Source organism: Sinocyclocheilus anshuiensis, unplaced genomic scaffold, assembly GCF_001515605.1.
Source record: "Sinocyclocheilus anshuiensis isolate Anshui unplaced genomic scaffold, SAMN03320099.WGS_v1.1 scaffold615, whole genome shotgun sequence".
In the NCBI taxonomy this organism is placed as follows: Eukaryota; Metazoa; Chordata; class Actinopteri; order Cypriniformes; family Cyprinidae; genus Sinocyclocheilus; species Sinocyclocheilus anshuiensis.
In genome coordinates, this window is record NW_015552647.1 from 761,826 (window position 1) to 780,924 (window position 19,099).

Here is a 19,099-nt window from a genome sequence, read left to right on the forward strand (position 1 = left end):
TCTCTTTGGATTTGAGACTTTAGTCTTTGCAACTTTACAGATCTTCTTTATGCACCAAGAGCTTGTAACACTTCAAAGAGAAAGAAAAAATTGAAATCGCATCATATGACCACTTTACAAAGGGACCCTCAATGTCATTACAAGGTAAAACACCTGTAATAATTTTGCATACATCTTAATTATGGTATGGTACTAGTTACTTTTTTCATGTTATGTTGCGATATATTGTATGTGTATAATGATACAGTAGGGCTGGACAATAATTCAATATCAATATGTATCGCGATATCATTTTTTTCAATAACGGTGATATGATTTTATATATCGTGATATCAATTTTGGCCATATCGTCCAGCCCTATGATACAGTAGGCTATGTATGTCTGTATGTCCGCCAGGAGATTCCAGAAATTCTCCTGCCAGGCTGTTGTTGTAAATAATAATCCACTCTGACTTGCCTGGTTAAATAAAGGCTAATAATAATAACAATATTTAAACTATGGTATTGGATGGTCACCATATACATACACAAACTACCATTTCAAAGTTAGGGGTTATTACGTTTTTGTTGTTGTTGTTTAAAGAAATTAATACTTTTATTCAGCACGGATGCATTAAATTGATAAAAAGTGACAAGAATTTTGCATTATAACAATACCAACAACAACAAATATTAGGCAGCATAACTGTTTTCAACATAGGTAATAACAAGAAGTGTTTCTTGAGGATCAAATCAGCATATTAGAATGATTTCTGAAGGATCATGAGACACTGAAGACTGGAGAAATACATATAAATTAATATGAATATAAAATAAAATCACTTCATTAAGACATTTTGAGTTTAAGTTTAACTTCTGCATGTCAAAGGTAATTTCTTTACCTCCCCAACGCAATTACTACACAGGTGCAAAAAATCTGTCCTGTGATGCTTATAATTACTAAGAAGGCATTCTAACATCTTTATGTGTGCCATAAACGTCTTTATAATGTCCCTCCTACGTTTTAAACCCTCTCTACAGTAATAATCCACTGATGAAGATTTGATTCTGTGAGGCAATATGTGCATGTCAGATATAAACAAAACAAACAGCTGCAGCACATCATCATCATCAAATCACAGGACAATCACGTTTATTGGCATTGTTAAGTGTTCAAGACTCTTGTAGCGCTTCAGCAGGTGCTTTTCTCATCGGCCTCCCCGGGGAACGATACGGGAAGGGCCGGTAGCTAGCTAGAGACACGCAGAACCCCAGCACTTTGCTCTGTCAGCCGCGGTCTGGCTGACGCGCCGCTCTCTGAATGAACACTGACGTCTATTATCCGCCTAGCGCCAGCAGATTATGAATAAGAAATAAAAGCTACCTCAGCTACAGCACTTCTGCATTAGTGACGGGTGGGCACCACGAGCGCACACACATCGGTACCTTCGTTCCAAGCCTCCAGAGCCCGACTGAGATGCCTTAATCTGAGAAACGAGCAGCTACACGGATTACCGTTTTATTGAAACAAATAAGTGTTTTAAAAACGGGCCGAAAGGCCTAGTTTCAATTTCAATAGCTCGTTTAACCCTTATCGTCCCGATTCCTCGGGGACCATTCTATGTTAATTGGATCTCCACTGCATTTGCATTGGGGGTGTTAACAAGCACAGTCTATGAATATTAATTACCCAGAAGTTTTGGTCCTCTGAAAAAAAAAAATACTTTTCTTGATACATATTAATTCTGTGAAGTTTTTTAAAGAGAAACACTCATTAAAATTGCACAAGCCCCACGCTTAAATGTATCCCCATGATATTGTGGCATCTTTAACTTTATCCCTTATAAATTGGGTCATATTAGCTGAAACAAAAAGAAATGCCCTCCACTTTATAGTCCTTTTATTTGCCTGTATGTAAACAAACTGTATGTACATTATTTCCTAAAACAACAGGCAGAACAAATTGGGGAAGCACATTTAATTGCAATATTTATGTATTTATTTTATTTATTTATTTTTCACTAAATATCACTATAATACTTTTGAACTGTAAAGTATTTCATTGTAATTTTAGTTTATATAATAATTAGGGATGCACCGATACCACTTTTTCCAGTACTCGCCCGATACCGATACTTTTATTTTTGGTACTTGCCGATACCGATATTTTTATTGCATTTGTAAATTTTTTAAATATTGGGTACAGAAACCAAAAGGGTATGTATAATGTTAGTAATATCACAGTTTATTCGCTATATAGTTTAGAAAATGGTAATAAAATACTTAAACAACTGTGGCTGGAAAGAGGAAGAAATATTTAACTTAAAATGAGTAAGTTGCTGTATGTAACAAAACAGATGTCATTTCCCACTATGTTTATAAATGGTCATTTTTCCCCTAACCTTATTAAATGTGTCATCTTTCACATCAAATTCTTACTTTGTTTCAATTAATTCAGTTAGAATAATAAGAAACTGTAGAGTTGTTACCATTCAAATGGAAACAGAAGCTGCATCTGAAGCGGCATTCGATGCATTTACACAGACAGTTTGATGAAGCTGAGGTGCCATAAATGCATTTACACTACAAAATTTCAAATGCATAAATAATTTTATAAGATTAATGTTTTGCATATTTTTTAAACATACAAATAAATGTTGAAAAAATGCAATGATACTTTTAAATATGACTAAACCACCAGTAGGTGGCGGCAAATGTCTGTTTTAATGAGTGAGTCATTTATTCATTCATTCAACCGATTCATTCAAACGGCTGATTCATTCAGAAACGAGGCAAAGGACTGTCCTTATGAATGGGCCACTGAATCATTGACTCACTCGATTTGTTCAAAAACGTGGATTCATTCAGTAACGAAACACCGCTGTGTGTTGCTCGGAGACACACAATCGCGATTAATCGGTTGACAGCACTAATATTATTTTATTAATACATTTTGGTGGAAAACCACATAGAAAGTTTTAGAAATAGAAAGTGAAATTCTCTTTTGTTGACGACAGATTTATCAACCATGGTGATTACAAACTTGATAAGATGTTTAGCGCATGTTACATTTTCTTTGAGATACTAAGTACACTTATCATGAGTGGCTCATGTGAAAAGATCACAGTGCTGTGCTTCACTCTAAAACAGGCAGCACATCAGATTACATATTTATAAAATTTCAACGCAGTCGTATGATTTGTTAATTGTGTAAAACCATACCACATTCCCAAAGCATTATTAGAATGAACAAAAACAGTTACCGGACAACAGGAGAGTAACACTCTTTCATATACTCATCAATGCTCATTTTTACTCACATTTGCCACTGGGCGATTGTTCATTTTAGGCTCTGTATGTAAAAATTCCAATTCAATGACGACGCAACTTACGCAAGATCATGTGAAAACGGGTATATGTGCATTAATATGTTTCAAAAGTATGAAATGACGTCGTCATGCATTTCTTTTAAGGCAAGCACGCCGCAGCGATGTTTGATTGTTTGAAAAGCGTGAAGGATTACAGAGAGACAGAGGTTATTCTTTCATGAGAAAACTCAAGTGGCGCGTTAAGAAGAAATCCTCCCTCGCTGCTTTCGGGACTCCAAATAAGCCATCTAATACTAAAACAACACGGATGCATTTCCCAGTGCAGCCACAGTCCGACAGCTGCTGGGAACACCTGCTCAGAGTGTAGAGTTCCCCTCTTTAAGGCACACACACACACACACACACACACACACACACACACGCTGGCATCAAAGCCCATCCGGTCTCAGCAGACAATAAGAAGTGCTTCATACTCACTAATGGTACCAGCATAGCAAACACATATGTATGTATGCATACGAATTGACCCCCATTTTTAAGCAAGGGTATATGGGAAGTGGAACAATATGATGCTCCTTTTTTATACACATGCAGTGATGCAAAACCCACCCACTCACGCATATGGACACACACATTTGGGCTCACTTTGGCAGCCTCTTCAAATGCATACACACATTTTCTCACTCCACTACTTGTCTCCATTGCTGACCATTTGACCTGATATCCATTAGTAAAACAGTTTCCAGCATGCACTCTAACGTAGAGGCTCTCCACAGCGGTTCGGCAGATCCGACTATTGCACGCCAGCGCGGAGAAGCCCCTCTCATCGCCTCGCTGTCAATCAAACCCTGTAAACAGGATGCAAACTACTTGTAGGTGCATTTTATCATGGGTGAACTGCGTGTCATCGCTGCGGAGGAGATCAGAGCATTGTGACGACACAACTACTACCTACCGATTCCAGACAGCCTGTTCTAAATATCACTCTTGTAAATGAACGGAGTAAAGCATCAGGGGTATCGGGGGGTGAGAAGGGCACTGCCAGAGGGATATATTGCCTGCAACAATTAGTTACGATCCCAAAAAGCAATATGCTTCAATTGTAGCAGGCTTTGGAGAATCATGCACAGCGTGTTTCTGTTTTTTTTTCTCTCTCCTTGCAAATAATTATTTCTTCTCTCTTCTACGTACAAGCACATTAATGTACAATTTCAATCTCCATCTGTACGATTATGAATCAGATCGGCCATCAATCGGCAGATCCAGCCGAGAGATTTGTCCCGTAATAAAACTGTCACCTGTTCCAGGATAAAGACAGATGTTGCCAGTTGGGTGATAACATAATTAAACCGTTCAACGAGGGATTCCATAAAATTATCAAAATTGAAGGAAGCACTAGCGTTTTACCAATAAAGCAATTTGGGGCAATATGTGGTGTCATAACACCAATCTCCTGCTCAGGATTTGCAATAAGTTGGAGGCGCTGCCTTTCTCTAGTGCAATCTGACAATATTAACAGTTTACAAGCAGATACCTTAAAGCGAAAAGAGAGTGAAAAAGAGCACAAATGTGGGTTTTCTTCTCTCATCTTTCCTCTGAGCAGGGTTGCAAAAATTCTGAATTGAAGAATTTTTTTTTTTTTCAATTCATTAGTTAGAATCTGAGGCTCACAGGAAGCTAAATTGGCATGTTATTGTTAATGTTATTTAATGTTAATATCTACCATGTTATTTTATATATAAAATAATATAATATATACATAACAAATATTATACACATTTTTTAAAATAATGTTTTAATATTTTATATATAAAACATATATTATTTTATATATGTGGGTGTACTATTTTTAGATCTGATTTTAAAAAAATGTAATACTATTTTATAGGTTATATATATATAAATATTACAAAAATTAAATTATGGCATATTAAAGGGTATAAAATTATACACATATATCATATATATGCTGTATACACACACACCACATTATTTTCAGGTTTTCATTATTTTAATACAGTATTATTATTATATAAAATAACATTTAAACATAAAAATTATAATTACTAATACATTTCTATATTTATGCATATTGCATTTTTTTAAGATCAGTTATATCACTTTCTTTGCATATCATTAAGTTTTAATTCAACTTCCTTAAATTTAATTTTGAAGTACAATACTGTACCACATTTGCCTCAATTCTATTCACATTGAAATGGAGTTTGATAGGCATTCTCAATTCAGTTCTAAATGATGCACAACCCTGCCTGTGAGCGAGGTGGCGTCACTCATGGGTGTGCGAGAACAATACATGCTTTCTGCCACTCTTGAGTTGTTGTTTCTTACTCCGGTGGGCTCCAGGGTTTGCTACACGCTGCATAATGCAAGTACCTGTGCTTACTCAGACTGAAGACGTTACCTCATCGGCTCCTAAGCCTCCTCAGGGGTCAGAGGAAAACAGAAGTATATAAAAAAATTCATTGCTATTTGCTTAGCCTTATCTTTTGATTTGTAACAAAGCACGATTCTGTCTGAACAAACTGAGATGAGTTTGCCTTTCCATCAAAGAACAGCACTTACTCATGCTGTAGCTTTTCTGTCTGGTTGTCTGTCTTTTCTGTGGCTTTGAGATGATGGTGGTATGCCTTTGAGTAAGGGTGCTCTCAAATGTGATTAAAAAAAGACTGCCACGAGACAGGGCATTAATATTTAAAATTTAAGGGCAGTATCAGCTGAGCAGGATTCCTGGCAGTCACTCTGCAAGTCTGAGTCAACCGCTGCTTGCTTAAACATGCAAGAGATTAAATATGCTTAATCGCTCATAACTCATCAGGAATCGTGCCATATTGAGGCTTAGATGCACAGAAATGAGAATGAAGAACGTGCAAGATGAAGAAAAACCGCAAACAATACTAGTCAATCGTTTTTTCAAGGCAGCAATGAGATAAATAGCGAGCAAATCGAAACTTTTGAAAAGAAAAGAGAAAGAGCCCAATAATCTCAACAATGTCTCAAGCTGTGCTATGATTTGTCAAGACACCAAAGTCGAACTCAAATATGTCTCATCAGATTTTTCCTTGATCAACTGAGCTACACACCCTCTTCGCTGTCAATCAAACCCTTCCGCAGTCCATAAACAGGATGTACAATAAATAGTTATAAAAAAGTTCTACATTTATTTCTGGTGTCATCGCTGCATGCAAGATCAGAAATTACATTTGCAACTATATTCAACAGCCTAATCCAAACTAATGCATAAAGGGGTATCAGAAGGCTCCCAGATGGATGATCCTAGAAACTGAGCTGGATCAGAAACTGACTGTGCTTCACACAGGTTGACTTCCTGTTACAGAAGCAGCAGAAAAAAGCTAAAAACACCAAAAAAAAAAGTTTTGCTCTTGCATAAAAGCAGACTGGCTTTATTTACTTTAAATCTTTATCTCTCAAGATCATCTTCACTTCCTCATCAAAAGATGTTGCTGAAAACCACAACTTCTCTTTCTGCCTCGCTGAGTGCAAGACAAGACTCTGAGCGCTCTTTGAAGAGGCCCGAATAACAGCCTGTGATGGAACGCAATCAGTACAGGACTGACGGCATTCTCGCTTTAAGTTGCACTGAGAGTACCGTACATTGTGTGAGATCAGATATAGGCTAGTACGATTCCAGGTTTGGGCCACAAATGTGTCATATTTTGTGGGGAGCACATGAGAGATGAGCTATATCTGATCGCTGTGTTGGTTGTGTGGCCATGGAAGGATGTTTGTATTGTGAATGGGGAAATTCCTGTGGGTGCACTCGCTGCTGCAATGAGCGATGGCTGACATGCAAAAAAAAAAGTACATAAACATAACACATATATATTGTCATTTGTGTGACACCATACAAAAACACATTTAAACCAACTTTCTTTTTAAATATTAAATTATATTATGAAGATGTGTTTTTATTAGGACTGTCAATCAATTAAAACACTTTTTTTTTTTTTTTTTTACTTTTTATGTGTAACTTATTGTACTTACTGAACAAGTTAAATGAACAACCTTAGTTTTTACACAGTTTCTTTTGATATTTGCCCTAAACCTCTTCTCCACTACTTTTTCTTGGAACTGCATCCCAACTACATCATAAGGATGTTCGCAGACATGTTTTTTCCCTAATCTTGTCGACCACAGACAGATGAATTGCTCATTGGAGATGGCGCTTGTGCCATAATGGAAATCTTTTGCATAAATGCTGACTGGGTGGTCTGTCCCTTTAATTTTGGTGAATTATATGCATAAACCATTTAAAGAGAAAACCTAAATTCTTTAGTACAAGGATGAAAGACGTTTGAGGTGGCTTTATTTGAAGCTAAAGGCTCTATTCTATCTAGTGAACTCCCATTTAGGGACACATCTCTTTCATATAAGGTAATAGCACTGGGGATTTGACTTCCTAATGGAGATGTTTAAATGAAGCTTATGGTCTACTTCCCCCCCAACTCTGACTAGTTCTTTATTAATGAGCACTGTCTTTCACAGTTATGTCGACTAATCAGGATAGATGATATGTCAGCCTCCAGGTTTGTTGTTTTTCACGTATTTAAGGATTCGTAGGGGTTTATAAATTGAGAGATAATAAAACCGTACAGCTTGTCAGAGGAGAAACTGGGCTTTTGGAGGTTTAAAAAGGTCACGCTTTATGTACTATGTGCACAACACAAGCCAAGAAACTGATCTGTTGTAAAAGCTGTCAATTATCACACAACTGAATCCTTGTTCTTGGAAGAAAAAAAAACAAAGAGCTGGTTTGTAATGATCAAAACTGATGAAAAAAACAAACTTTAATTGATAAGCTATGACGTCTGAACGGGTCATTGTGAACAGAGCTGTTTTTGACAAGGTAAAAAGGGTGGTTTTTTTACACTACCATTGGGAAATTTTAACCAAAGTATGTTATAGACTTTTTATTAAGGCCCCTAAAGAATCATATTAACTTGTGGAAGATGGGCATCCCATGACCCCTTTAAATGGAAACTATGCTCCACACAGAAAAACTAGCTTTTAAGTTTAGTTTTAAGCTGCACTATTCTGAAAAAGCTGTTAAAATAGTTGCTGTTAGTCACCATAAACAAGCATGAAAAAAGCAAAAGATGGTTCCTTCACTCACCACAGTCATAATAAAACTATGAAGTAATGTTCAAGTGCACATCCCTGATTCAGTCAACCGCTCTGGCATTCAGCCTCTCTCTATCTCCTCTCCCTTCTTTCTCTCTCCATTTCCTTGCATTCATCAGAGTCATAACCCTGTTGTCTCAGCCGAGTGAATCAGATTGAGCCCCTGGCACAGAATGAAGGCAAAGTCAACAGGAATTAAGTTTCAGTGCAACTGTTTACTCAACTGTGGCCTGCAGTTATTGAAATCTTATCCATGGTTTTGTGTGACGACTGAGGTAATGAATTCAGTATGCTTGTGATTTTCGAACTGACAACATCATGCTAAGTCCGAGAAGCACACGACAGACTGAAGCAATTCAGAGGAAGGCGAAAGCGAGTGTCAATCACAGATGCTTCAGATTATTGATTGACGGCGATATACTCTAGTTACAGATTGATCTCAAGCAGACTGAAGGGAAAATCAAGATGTCAAATGGGTTTTATTCCTATATGTAATCCAAAATAATCATCCTAATTCACAACCAACATCTTAGCAAATTAAACACAATACAAAATCAATATCCCTTCTATGAAATAAGACCAAAACAACTCAGTTTTGGGTCATTCTCTGTTTTCAAAGCAGAACTGTCCCGTTTGCCATTAAAACCAAGGCATTGTGCTCTTCAGTTCCACGACAGCCGTGTTACTTCGACAGACAGCTACTTCAGAGGCTCCCCATCCCCACCAAACAACCCTTGACAACATCTCCCATCATGCCGTGGGGTGCAGATAACACACGACTGGCTGATCTTTTCAATGCTGGCCCGCTCAACACGCTGTCGTGTGGGCAAACGCAACACTCAGACAGACAGAAAGAGCTCGTCTGTTTATTTCAGTGTGAGTGAGGATGTTTTGGGCGCTCTTGGTATATAATAAAAACAGCTGCAACACTCCACGCTCCAATGCTTTGAAAGGAAGCTCTCTGAAATCTCGACCTGAGTGTTAGGGGTGTTTACAATGCGACAGGTGAAATCTGTGGCGTCCGGAGGGATGCAGCACATACACGACTGTCCATAAATTCCATTGCACCTATGCATTTGTCCATTGCAACAAGCCTGATAAATATTTCACCTGAATGCAGATGCTGTGGAGTTGCCAGGATAAACACATTGGCAACCAAAAACACAATCACAGAAAGAGCACTTAGTGCGTTTAAAAATTCAAACCGCTCTCAATATACATAAATAATCATAATAATGTGTTTATGTACTCTGGTTGAAGGGGGTGCAATGATTAAATATTTACAAGCACTTAAAGAGGGGAGAGAAGGATGCTGTTGACATGCGTTAATAACAGACAGGTGCAAGAAAGAAAGAAAGAAAGGTAGAAACATGGGTATGGAAGAACAAACGAATAAAGGACTAAGAATTGAATTAAGAAACAAAAAAGGAAGAAATGAAAGAAGAAAGAGAGGACCAAATAATGATCAAATGATCAAAAGATGGAAGGAATGAATAAAAAAAGCTAAAGGAAAAAGGGAGAGGAAGGAAAGAATGAAAGAAAGAGTGACAGACAGGAAGGAAGGAAGGAAAAAAGGAATGAACAAAAACAATGTAAAGAGTTAATAGAAAGAAAGAAAGAAAGAAAGAAAGAAAGAAAGAAAGAAAGAAAGAAAGAAAGAAAGAAAGGACAAAAGAAAGGACAAGGATTGAATGATGGCTGAAAATGAGAAATGAAAGGAGGAAGGGAGAAACAAAATAACAACTGATCAAAAGGACATCAAAAAAGGAAGAGGAAGAAAGAAAGTAATGAATGAACGAAAGAATGAGCATCAGAGCAAAAGCAAGTAAGAGTAAAGAAAAATGAAAAAAGGATGCAGAAAACTAACAAATAAACAATGAACAGAAAGAAAATGAAAGAAAAAAGGACATAAATGATGAATAAAAAGAAGATAAGCAATGAAAGAAGGAACACAGAAACTAATGAATGAACAAATGATGAAAAAAGAAAGAATTAATGAAGAAATGAATGAAGGATAAAAAGAAATGAAAATAGGAAGGAACAAACGAACTAATAAATGAACAAAAGATGAAAGTAGCAAACGAGAAAAGAAATTGAGAGGATGGAAGGAATAAAGGAAAAGAAAAAAAGGAACAAGGAAAGAAAGAAAGAATGAACGAACAAACGAATGATGGAAGAACTGAGTAAAAAGAAAGAAAGACCTGCTGCTGCTGGAAGTTGACGAGGTCAGACACTGTGATGTCAGAGGAAAGAGTGGCGCTCTTGGATCGAACTTCTCTGTGTCCCTCCACACTAGGTGCGGCGCTGTTCTGATTGGCCGTTCCGTTTGTCGCCTCTGTCCCCGACTCTTGCATCATGACTTAAAAACCTGCAGCAGAAACACAAAACAAGTGTCAAAAATCATATTTAAAACAATTTCACGCAAAAGTCAGTTTCCTTTTTTGCTGCTCAATTTCACTTTTCCCATCTTTCCTCATCTATGCTGCTTTGTTTGCAAGCATGACTCTAGTTTAATAATAATAAACTGAAAACATGACAAAGCTTTTTTTTAATACTTTTGTTTGTTGTATCTTTCATCACATCACAGGCTGAAAAGATGCAAGCTTAAAATAAGTTATTTGTCTTTTTCTGTTTGTCTTTCTTCTTTATGCTGGGCCTGAAAGAATGAAGAAACAGCAAAGAGCGAATGGGATGGGAACCCAACCTCGGTCACGTCTCAGCAGAGAGGCCCAAGAAATCACACTGGCTCACAAACAAAACTTGTTCAAGTGGAATGGATATATTTACTTGCATTGCTCCCAGAAGAACCTCAGCCCGATGGCTTTTTAATGGGAAACAGGGCAGGGGAGTCGGTCGGATTACAAATCGTCCAATTCAAAACTTCTCTGCAAACGTTTGCATCCTGGGTGTTGAGTTAACGCCACAGTCCTGGGCCCGCACACAAATAAACAAACCTGAAAATATTCCGATGTACTTCCAAAGTATTTCCAATAATACATTACACTTTAACAATGCCTATTCAGACACACAAAAAGGCATTTTGTTCTTCCAAACGCTTCCCAACTAACTGCGTTATACTCTCAAAAGTCTAGTTTTCTCCTTCAACACTGATTTATCCACGTCGTCCCGAGACAGACACTTAGATTTATATCTTTTGCATTCATCCCTCGTTGGCGTGGAGTGCCTCGTAGCCCCATTTCAGACCATCTTAATGAAGCTGACCAAGTCGGGCAGAAGTAAATTAACTTGGCTTATTAATTATTGATATGAGGCAGAATGAATGCCCTTAAAGCAGTGGGTGCTAATCACATAGGCAGGTGAAAATTGAAAAGAATTCAGATTTATAATGCTGCCCCCTCTCAGACAGTAATAAGGCGCGTGATAATTGTTCAGCCAGGTTTGCAGGGGAGAGACGATTGCAGACGCAGACGAACACTTTGGGCATTGACCCATCTGGACCACTGGCGGGCTGCGTCTCTTCTATTGTGTTTTTGATAAAGCAGATGTACTGTAAACAATAAGACACATCAGCTACTAGACAGAAAATAAATATATACACAAAATTTTAATTTGTATATGTGTATATATAAATATATTTGTACTACATTTTAATAATTATAAAGGAAGGGCGTAAATTTGCGAATGCGTGGCATCTCTAAAAGTAATCATGAGAATGCGCCGGGGGGCTATTTTAATGTATGCAAAACTAGTGACCCACAATAAAGACATGAAGCTGCAATGAATGCAAAGTAATGCACGCGCGCCTGCATCCACGTCTGAAGAGGGCCAGCTAAAATTAACACCCAATTAATTTCGGAATTGACAAACAAATGAAACCCATAAATCTACTTTCTCATTAAATTTCGCCAAAGAATAATTCAAAAGCTGCAATATCGCGACCAAAAAAAGGATGAAAGAAAATGCCTGTTATCCATCACAAATATCAAATAGATGGAAGAAAAAAAATAACCTGGTGGAAGGGCATTAATAATGTCAACGGCTTTATGAATTAAGCTATTGTTTTAGTGTCTTATCATTATGATTCCAGCTTTGGATTTCCAGCTCCTCGCTTTGATAACAAAGGTGCAGCTGTGATTTTCTGTCGTCGCATTTTGGATGCAATATAAACATGAATAACAGACAAACGCATATAAAACCAGCAAGGGTTCACGAGAAACAGATTTGTTTGTTTACAGTGTTTATCGTGGCTTTAAATAAAAAGAAAACAAAGACTTAAGGAAAAAACTTCAATATAATGGAAATTCCCTGAGATTAAGCCCCCGCCGCCAGGCACCTACCAAACAAACCTCTATCATCAGATGTCTGCGCCTTTTCCGCACAAAACACTTGCTTGCTAAACACAACAAGTGTTTGGAACAAACAACGGATAATACAACAAGGTCAGAATATGTGTATGTTGACGTTTTGCTCGGTTCATCTGATATTGCGAGCACACGCACCCCACCTGGCCTACATAAAAGCATGAGCAAATACAGAAAATCAAGAGAGTTCTCCCTTATTTATTGTTTCCCTGGATTTGACTGTGTTTATGGAGAGAGTGTGTTTGTGTGTGCCGTGCACCAGGCCGGAAAGCAGACTCCATCAGCGTTAAAAAGATGCTGTCATTCCGGTAAGTTCTGAAAGCCCACCTGCTCTTACAAGCCTGTGTTCTCACACCACCCTTGCTTACACAAGCACACAACAAAAGCACAACATTCTTATGCTCCAGATAAGTAGTCACAATAAGGACGACAAAACCCTGTCATCACACTGTTGTTTAGGTTCAGCCTTGTTGCTTGTCTAGACAACACAATGATCTGTACGACTGAAAAGGTGTGAGAGCATCTTGAGGTTTTCCTTTTCTGCTTTTCCCCCAAGGATTCCTGATGAGTAACGCAGACATATTTTGGCTAGGGATTGTGGTGTGAGCAAAATTACCTTATGACCTTACATCACGGTACATTACGAGACATTTTTATATTACAGTAAAAGTGTATATGGCGATTAGCTTTGTATGAAATTCAACCCCAAAATAATTTTATAAATTGTTACAAAACCATGCAGTAATGCCTACTCTTTGACATATCAGCAAATTAAATATTTCTTCATTTTAATTATTCTTTTTTCTTATTTGGAACTTGGACACTGTCCAAATTGTAAAATTATTTACATCATATTAAAGCACTGAGATTTACCGATATATAAATTCTGGCCTATACAAGGCTGATAATTCTTACACACACACACACACACACACACATACATCGTGCATCTTCGGAAGCGGCGCTGCACAGAAAGTCCTGCCGCGCGCATCTAAGCGAACTTGCGGACGCGTCAAGTATAATCAGCCTTAAATCAGCCTTGAGCGTGTGTGCGTTAGAATACAGTGAAGACAGCGTGTTAGTTTAGAACTCTTCTCATTTTTTTTTTTTAATCGTAGAGAGTGTTAATATAAATTTATTAGAAAGTTCAGCTCATGAAAAATGGGGGCAAAAACAAAAGTATTGCATATATATATATATATTCTTTACAAATGTACAATAATAAAAAAATACAACAAAATAAAAAATGCTAAGTGAATTTAGGCATCACAACATTATAATATACAATATTAAAAACAGATAGTCATTATGAGATTTGATTATAAAACTTATAAACCCAAATGTAAAATTATTCACATCATATGAGTGTACTGAGATGTACAGATAAAAAAAATTCTGGTCGATACTGCTAATTATTTTCATGCTATGGTCAAGAACCGATAAATGGACAATATAAAAATTCTACTCGGTAAAAAAAAATAAAAATAAATAATAATAAAATAATTTAAAAAATAATTTTGAGATAGTACGTTAGTTTACATCTAACAGTGTTTTTTTAATTATTAGATTTTTTAATTTGTAAATTAAGCATTAGAGCATTACATGACGGCAAAGGCAAACTAAATGTAAACAAATAAATAAATAAGCATGTACAATTTGCTGAAAAAAAAAAAACGAATAAATAAACCCCAAAGTGTAATGCAAGTTCACTCAAATTGACAGAGATCAAACCTGGATTCTAATCCTCCTCAAAAGTCTGTCTGTTACATATCTAAGCCAGATATCATGCAACATGTTACCTTCGGTGTGGGTCTTCCACCCCAAGGCACAACTTTGCATCATTCACACATGTCGGCACAATCAGAACTAGTGACTCGCCCTCATGGAGAAGAATTGCTCGTCGCCCTCTCAAAAGAGGAAATGACAGCAGCGATGACATTCTGCCAAAAGGAGATCTCACTGTGAGACCAAACAGCCCCTCTAATCTCGACGGGCCTCTCCAGGCCAGAAACATATCTCGACACTACTGTGGCGACATTCTGAGAACAAAACCCCAGCACGTTTGGACAGACGGGTTTTGTCTTTTCTTTTGTGTTTTCTTGAATTTGCTTCCAGACCTTGTAGGGCTGATGCCGGTCCGGCAGCTCATACAAACAAAGCTCGCTATTTGTTTAATAACTGATTGCTGCCATGACTACGGTAAACAAGGGGGGAACAGGGCCTTTTCTTTCTGTTTATGAACAAACACATCTTCTCGCAAAGAGCAATTTAACATTAACCAGGTGGAATTATCAACAGATCCCATAGGTTACCCAGAGGGCGAGCCGAAATGTAAACACACTTCAGAGAAAGACAGCGAGCGATGGGACGAAAAGGATGGAAGAAGGCGGGCAAGCATGTATGGACAGCAAGGTCAATGCAAACGCAGCCCGTCTTGAATAAACAGTTGGAGGAGAATCTCAAGACAAACAAACAGTCATTTTCCTGACATTTAAAGAAGCATTAGGACGGCTGGGCTACAGCTGCTAACGGCCAACGTGAATGCGAAATAGATGGGGATGTTGCTCAACAGGCTGGATCTCACGGACCTCACGTTTCTCCTATACGTCCGGCTCGGTCTGCGGAACAAAGACACGCAGCATCATCCTTATTGCCTCTGTGAAAACAGCAGCAAGCAACTTGTAAAACCTGTTAAACATTACCACAGTCAATTACTCAGTAACTAGTCCTTGGAAAATATCAATTATGGCTGTGGGTTCTTGTATATTTACAATGACAAAGCGTCGAGTTTGATTGTACTGTAAACATTCACAATGGTATCGACTAAGGCAGTAAAAAAAACAAGTATTTTATAGGTGGTGTATACATAAACAACTATTCTCTTAAAGGGATAGTTCACCTAAAATAGGTGTTATCGTTTACTCACCCTCATGTTATTGCAAATGTATGCTTTCAGAAGAATTGGAATATAGAATTGGAATATAGTTGTATGGACCACTTTTATGGTGCTTTTTGTCCTTTTTGGGGATTTGGCTGCATAAATCTATTTCCTTGAAAAGAGAAGCTTGGACATTCTTCATAATATCTACCATAATATATAATATTGAACATTATATATAAATGTTTGGTGTCAGTAAGTTTTTTTAATAATTTTTTTTTAGCAAGGATGAATTAAATCGATCAAAGTTAACAGTAAAGACTTCGACACTGATACAAATTCTGTTCTTTGAACACAAAAAATTATGTTTACAACATTAATAATAAGATGAAATGTTTCTTGAGCATCAAATCAGCATAGTATCAGTAATGGCTTTGCAAAAACTTTGCAATCACAGGAAAAATCTACATTTTAAAACAGATTAAAATAGAAAACAATTGTTTTAAATTGTAATAATATTTCAGAATATTAATGTTTTTACTTTATATGTGAATGCAGACTTGTTCAGCTTCTTTCAGAAACATTAAAAAAAAAAACTGTACAGCCCCCACAACTTCCATGTGTATACTTCATTATTAACTCATCAAGCGTCATTAGGGTGAGCAGATAAGTAGAATTTTCTTTTGTGTGTCAAGTCCCGAAACTAAAGTATTGAAAACGTCCTTTTTAATCTTTCCTAACAGCGTAGTGTTTTGATTTTTCAACTTCCTGTCTTCTCAGTCCAACCGTTCTCACATTCATTTCATTTAACTCTCCAAATCGATTTACTACCGCTCTGAAGAGCTACAAAACCAAGTGATACAGGGGTCTAAACACATATTTATTACACATCGAGAGGAACGTAATAAGATCCTTATGCGTGAAATCCAGATTGAAACATATCACCAGACCATCACCGCTAACCGATGCCGGCGCTCTGTAATGTTGCGCACAATGATTCAAATAAATATGAACCCATTATCACACTACAAGCTAGAGAAATGAACAAGAAATGAACAATCAGGATGCCGTCAACCGGAAGACAACTCCAGCGGAGAGGCTAAATGGATGTATAATTTCAAAAGGTACACAAAATAGTTTGCCTCCTCCGAATGAATTTACGACAAAGTCTGTGCGGTGTTTAAAGCCCTGCTGTGCAAAGATTATGATGGAATGCACAAAAGTACGGCAGGCCATGGTATTTTAAGCGAAACAGCCAAGAGAGACCAAAGTAAATAAGAAAAAGTCTAATGAGTTTTAATGCAGCCACTACCAGGATAGAAAGGCCAATTTTGGGATGTGGAACTACAGTCATGAGTGGTTTACGGCAAACTCCTGAGCGACTCTCCTTCAAGCGACATTGAAGGATTCGTTCACAGACAGCATGTGATGATTAGCGCACAAGCACGGCAGCGAAGAGTCGGTAACCGTGAGCTGGGTCTCACCGTGAGGCATCGAGACATGGGGAAGGAGGCCTTCACTCAAAAGGCCCCACAGCACAACGGACAAATTAGAACTGTCAAACACCCGCACGCACTCGGCAAAGAAAACAAGGCATTCGATCTCCCGCATCCTCTGGGACTGGCCAAAGTGCATATTGTTTTAATATTATTTAAAAGTGTGTCATATATTTTTAATCATTGTTACTCGAAATTCGTGCAAGGAGCGCTCCCGTGGGTGGAGAGAACACAAACTTTTGCGCAGAGGAAATGTGTCAAACGCGTATTTGTGGGACGGGGAGTTTAGCCTCCACGAACTTTGTCTAATTAATATTTCCAGTCTAAACCATGAGAGGGCCTGTATTATTAGAAACATTATCTTGGGGGTAAATTACCCAGTTGCACTGCCATAGTGTCAATTGGCATTAATGGAAAAAGGCAACAACATAACTACAGCCAAGCAGAGCAACCCGGATACTCAATGCACGATTTACAGGCCTAATAGCATAACAACATCATACTGCTTGTTAAAAATCACTGTAATTATACAAATACAAATATATGTGATTGAAAAGCATCAATTAAATACTTGATGGCACTAAGATTACTAAAAACATGGTAGTAGATTTAAAAAAAGTAAATTTAATATGAAAAGATTATGTAAAATCTATGTAAAAATGTAAAAAGTATGTACAAATCTGAATTCTTTAATGTAATGCAAAAAAAAACTACCATATTGTAATTCTCATCACATTTCAAATTTTGTGTTGTGTTTACCAGCATTCTGTGTTGGAAATGATGATAGTTAGCATTATATAAATCATAAAAATTAATTAATATTTTCACAATTTGTGCATAATTTGACAAAATTACAAAATTAACTTTGGACTGGGACAGAGTACAAAAAAATGTATATAAAAAGCATTTGGAAAGCAACAAAAAAAATTGAATAAAAAAAATAACAATGATAAGGCATAGATATAAGTTTCTAAGATAGTTTTAAAGTGACCTTCTTATAAAAATCAACCCTTGGGACATAAAAGTGCCTGAAGTTGTAGAAACACTCAAACATAAGGAAAGCAAAAAAATTTATTATCAACTATGATTGTGCAAATAAGAGCTCAGGTCTGTGTTGCTGTTTGTGAAGTTTTTACATGAGAAATTATTATCAAAATCTCTAATAACAACCATAATTGCCGTCTGATTTGTCAATACATGACAAGAAAATGTTAACACAATCACTCTATAAACACACTTTTTTAAACGCTTACAGCATTGATTACAAAATACACAATAGGTCACGCTGATCGACATTCGTTTGGCTTTATCAGGCATAAACATGCGTAGATCTCAGCGATTTTCCGAGCTTGCATGCACAAAACCTAATTTCTGCACAAAAACATTTGACGTCACAGCTCATGTCTGTGAACAAAAGCAAAAACCATAGGGGAACCCCGAAAGACTACTTTGCAACGTTTAGAAATCACATGGCCTCTGTATAGTTTTATACAACAAAGATTCCTCACCGCAATCAACCACAACATCGCTTGGTACAGTTTCCATCCTGCATACTTAGCCAATATCGAGAAAGGGATATTGCACAGCTGTGAAGTGCTGGTGCCAAATTGTAGTTATGCTCAAAAGCGAAATATCTTTCTGAATGTTTACTACAAAATGTGTGTTGCAAAATGAGCGGACATATGGCATCCGTTCTGCCATGCTGATGTCAGGCACCAGGTTTGTGCTTAAGAGGCATAAACATTTTAAAATACTGAACGGGTTAAAAAGAAAGGGTTGAGTCCCCTGTCTTCCATTAAGCAGTTAAACCAAAGGTAAAGGGCATGCTGGGGGTAAACGGCAGAAGACCTTGCGTGAAACTGACGAGCGCTTTAATGGAATCGGCTTTTTAACAACTCTTTTTTTTTGTGTGTTAAATACAGTCCGTGTCAGGGA

General features: G+C 37.3%; 1 protein-coding gene across 2 annotated transcripts in view; it reads right to left on the bottom strand.

Annotated features, from left to right (window-relative positions):
* foxp1b (forkhead box P1b) overlaps nucleotides 1–19,099 on the bottom strand; it is a 108,055-nt gene that overhangs the window by 84,378 nt on the left and 4,578 nt on the right. For both annotated transcript variants that reach the window (XM_016458566.1, XM_016458565.1), the window contains exon 2: nucleotides 10,670–10,836. In XM_016458566.1, the coding sequence (XP_016314052.1) occupies nucleotides 10,670–10,825 (156 nt within the window). In that variant the 5' untranslated portion in view covers nucleotides 10,826–10,836. The remainder of the gene's footprint in view (nucleotides 1–10,669; nucleotides 10,837–19,099) is intronic.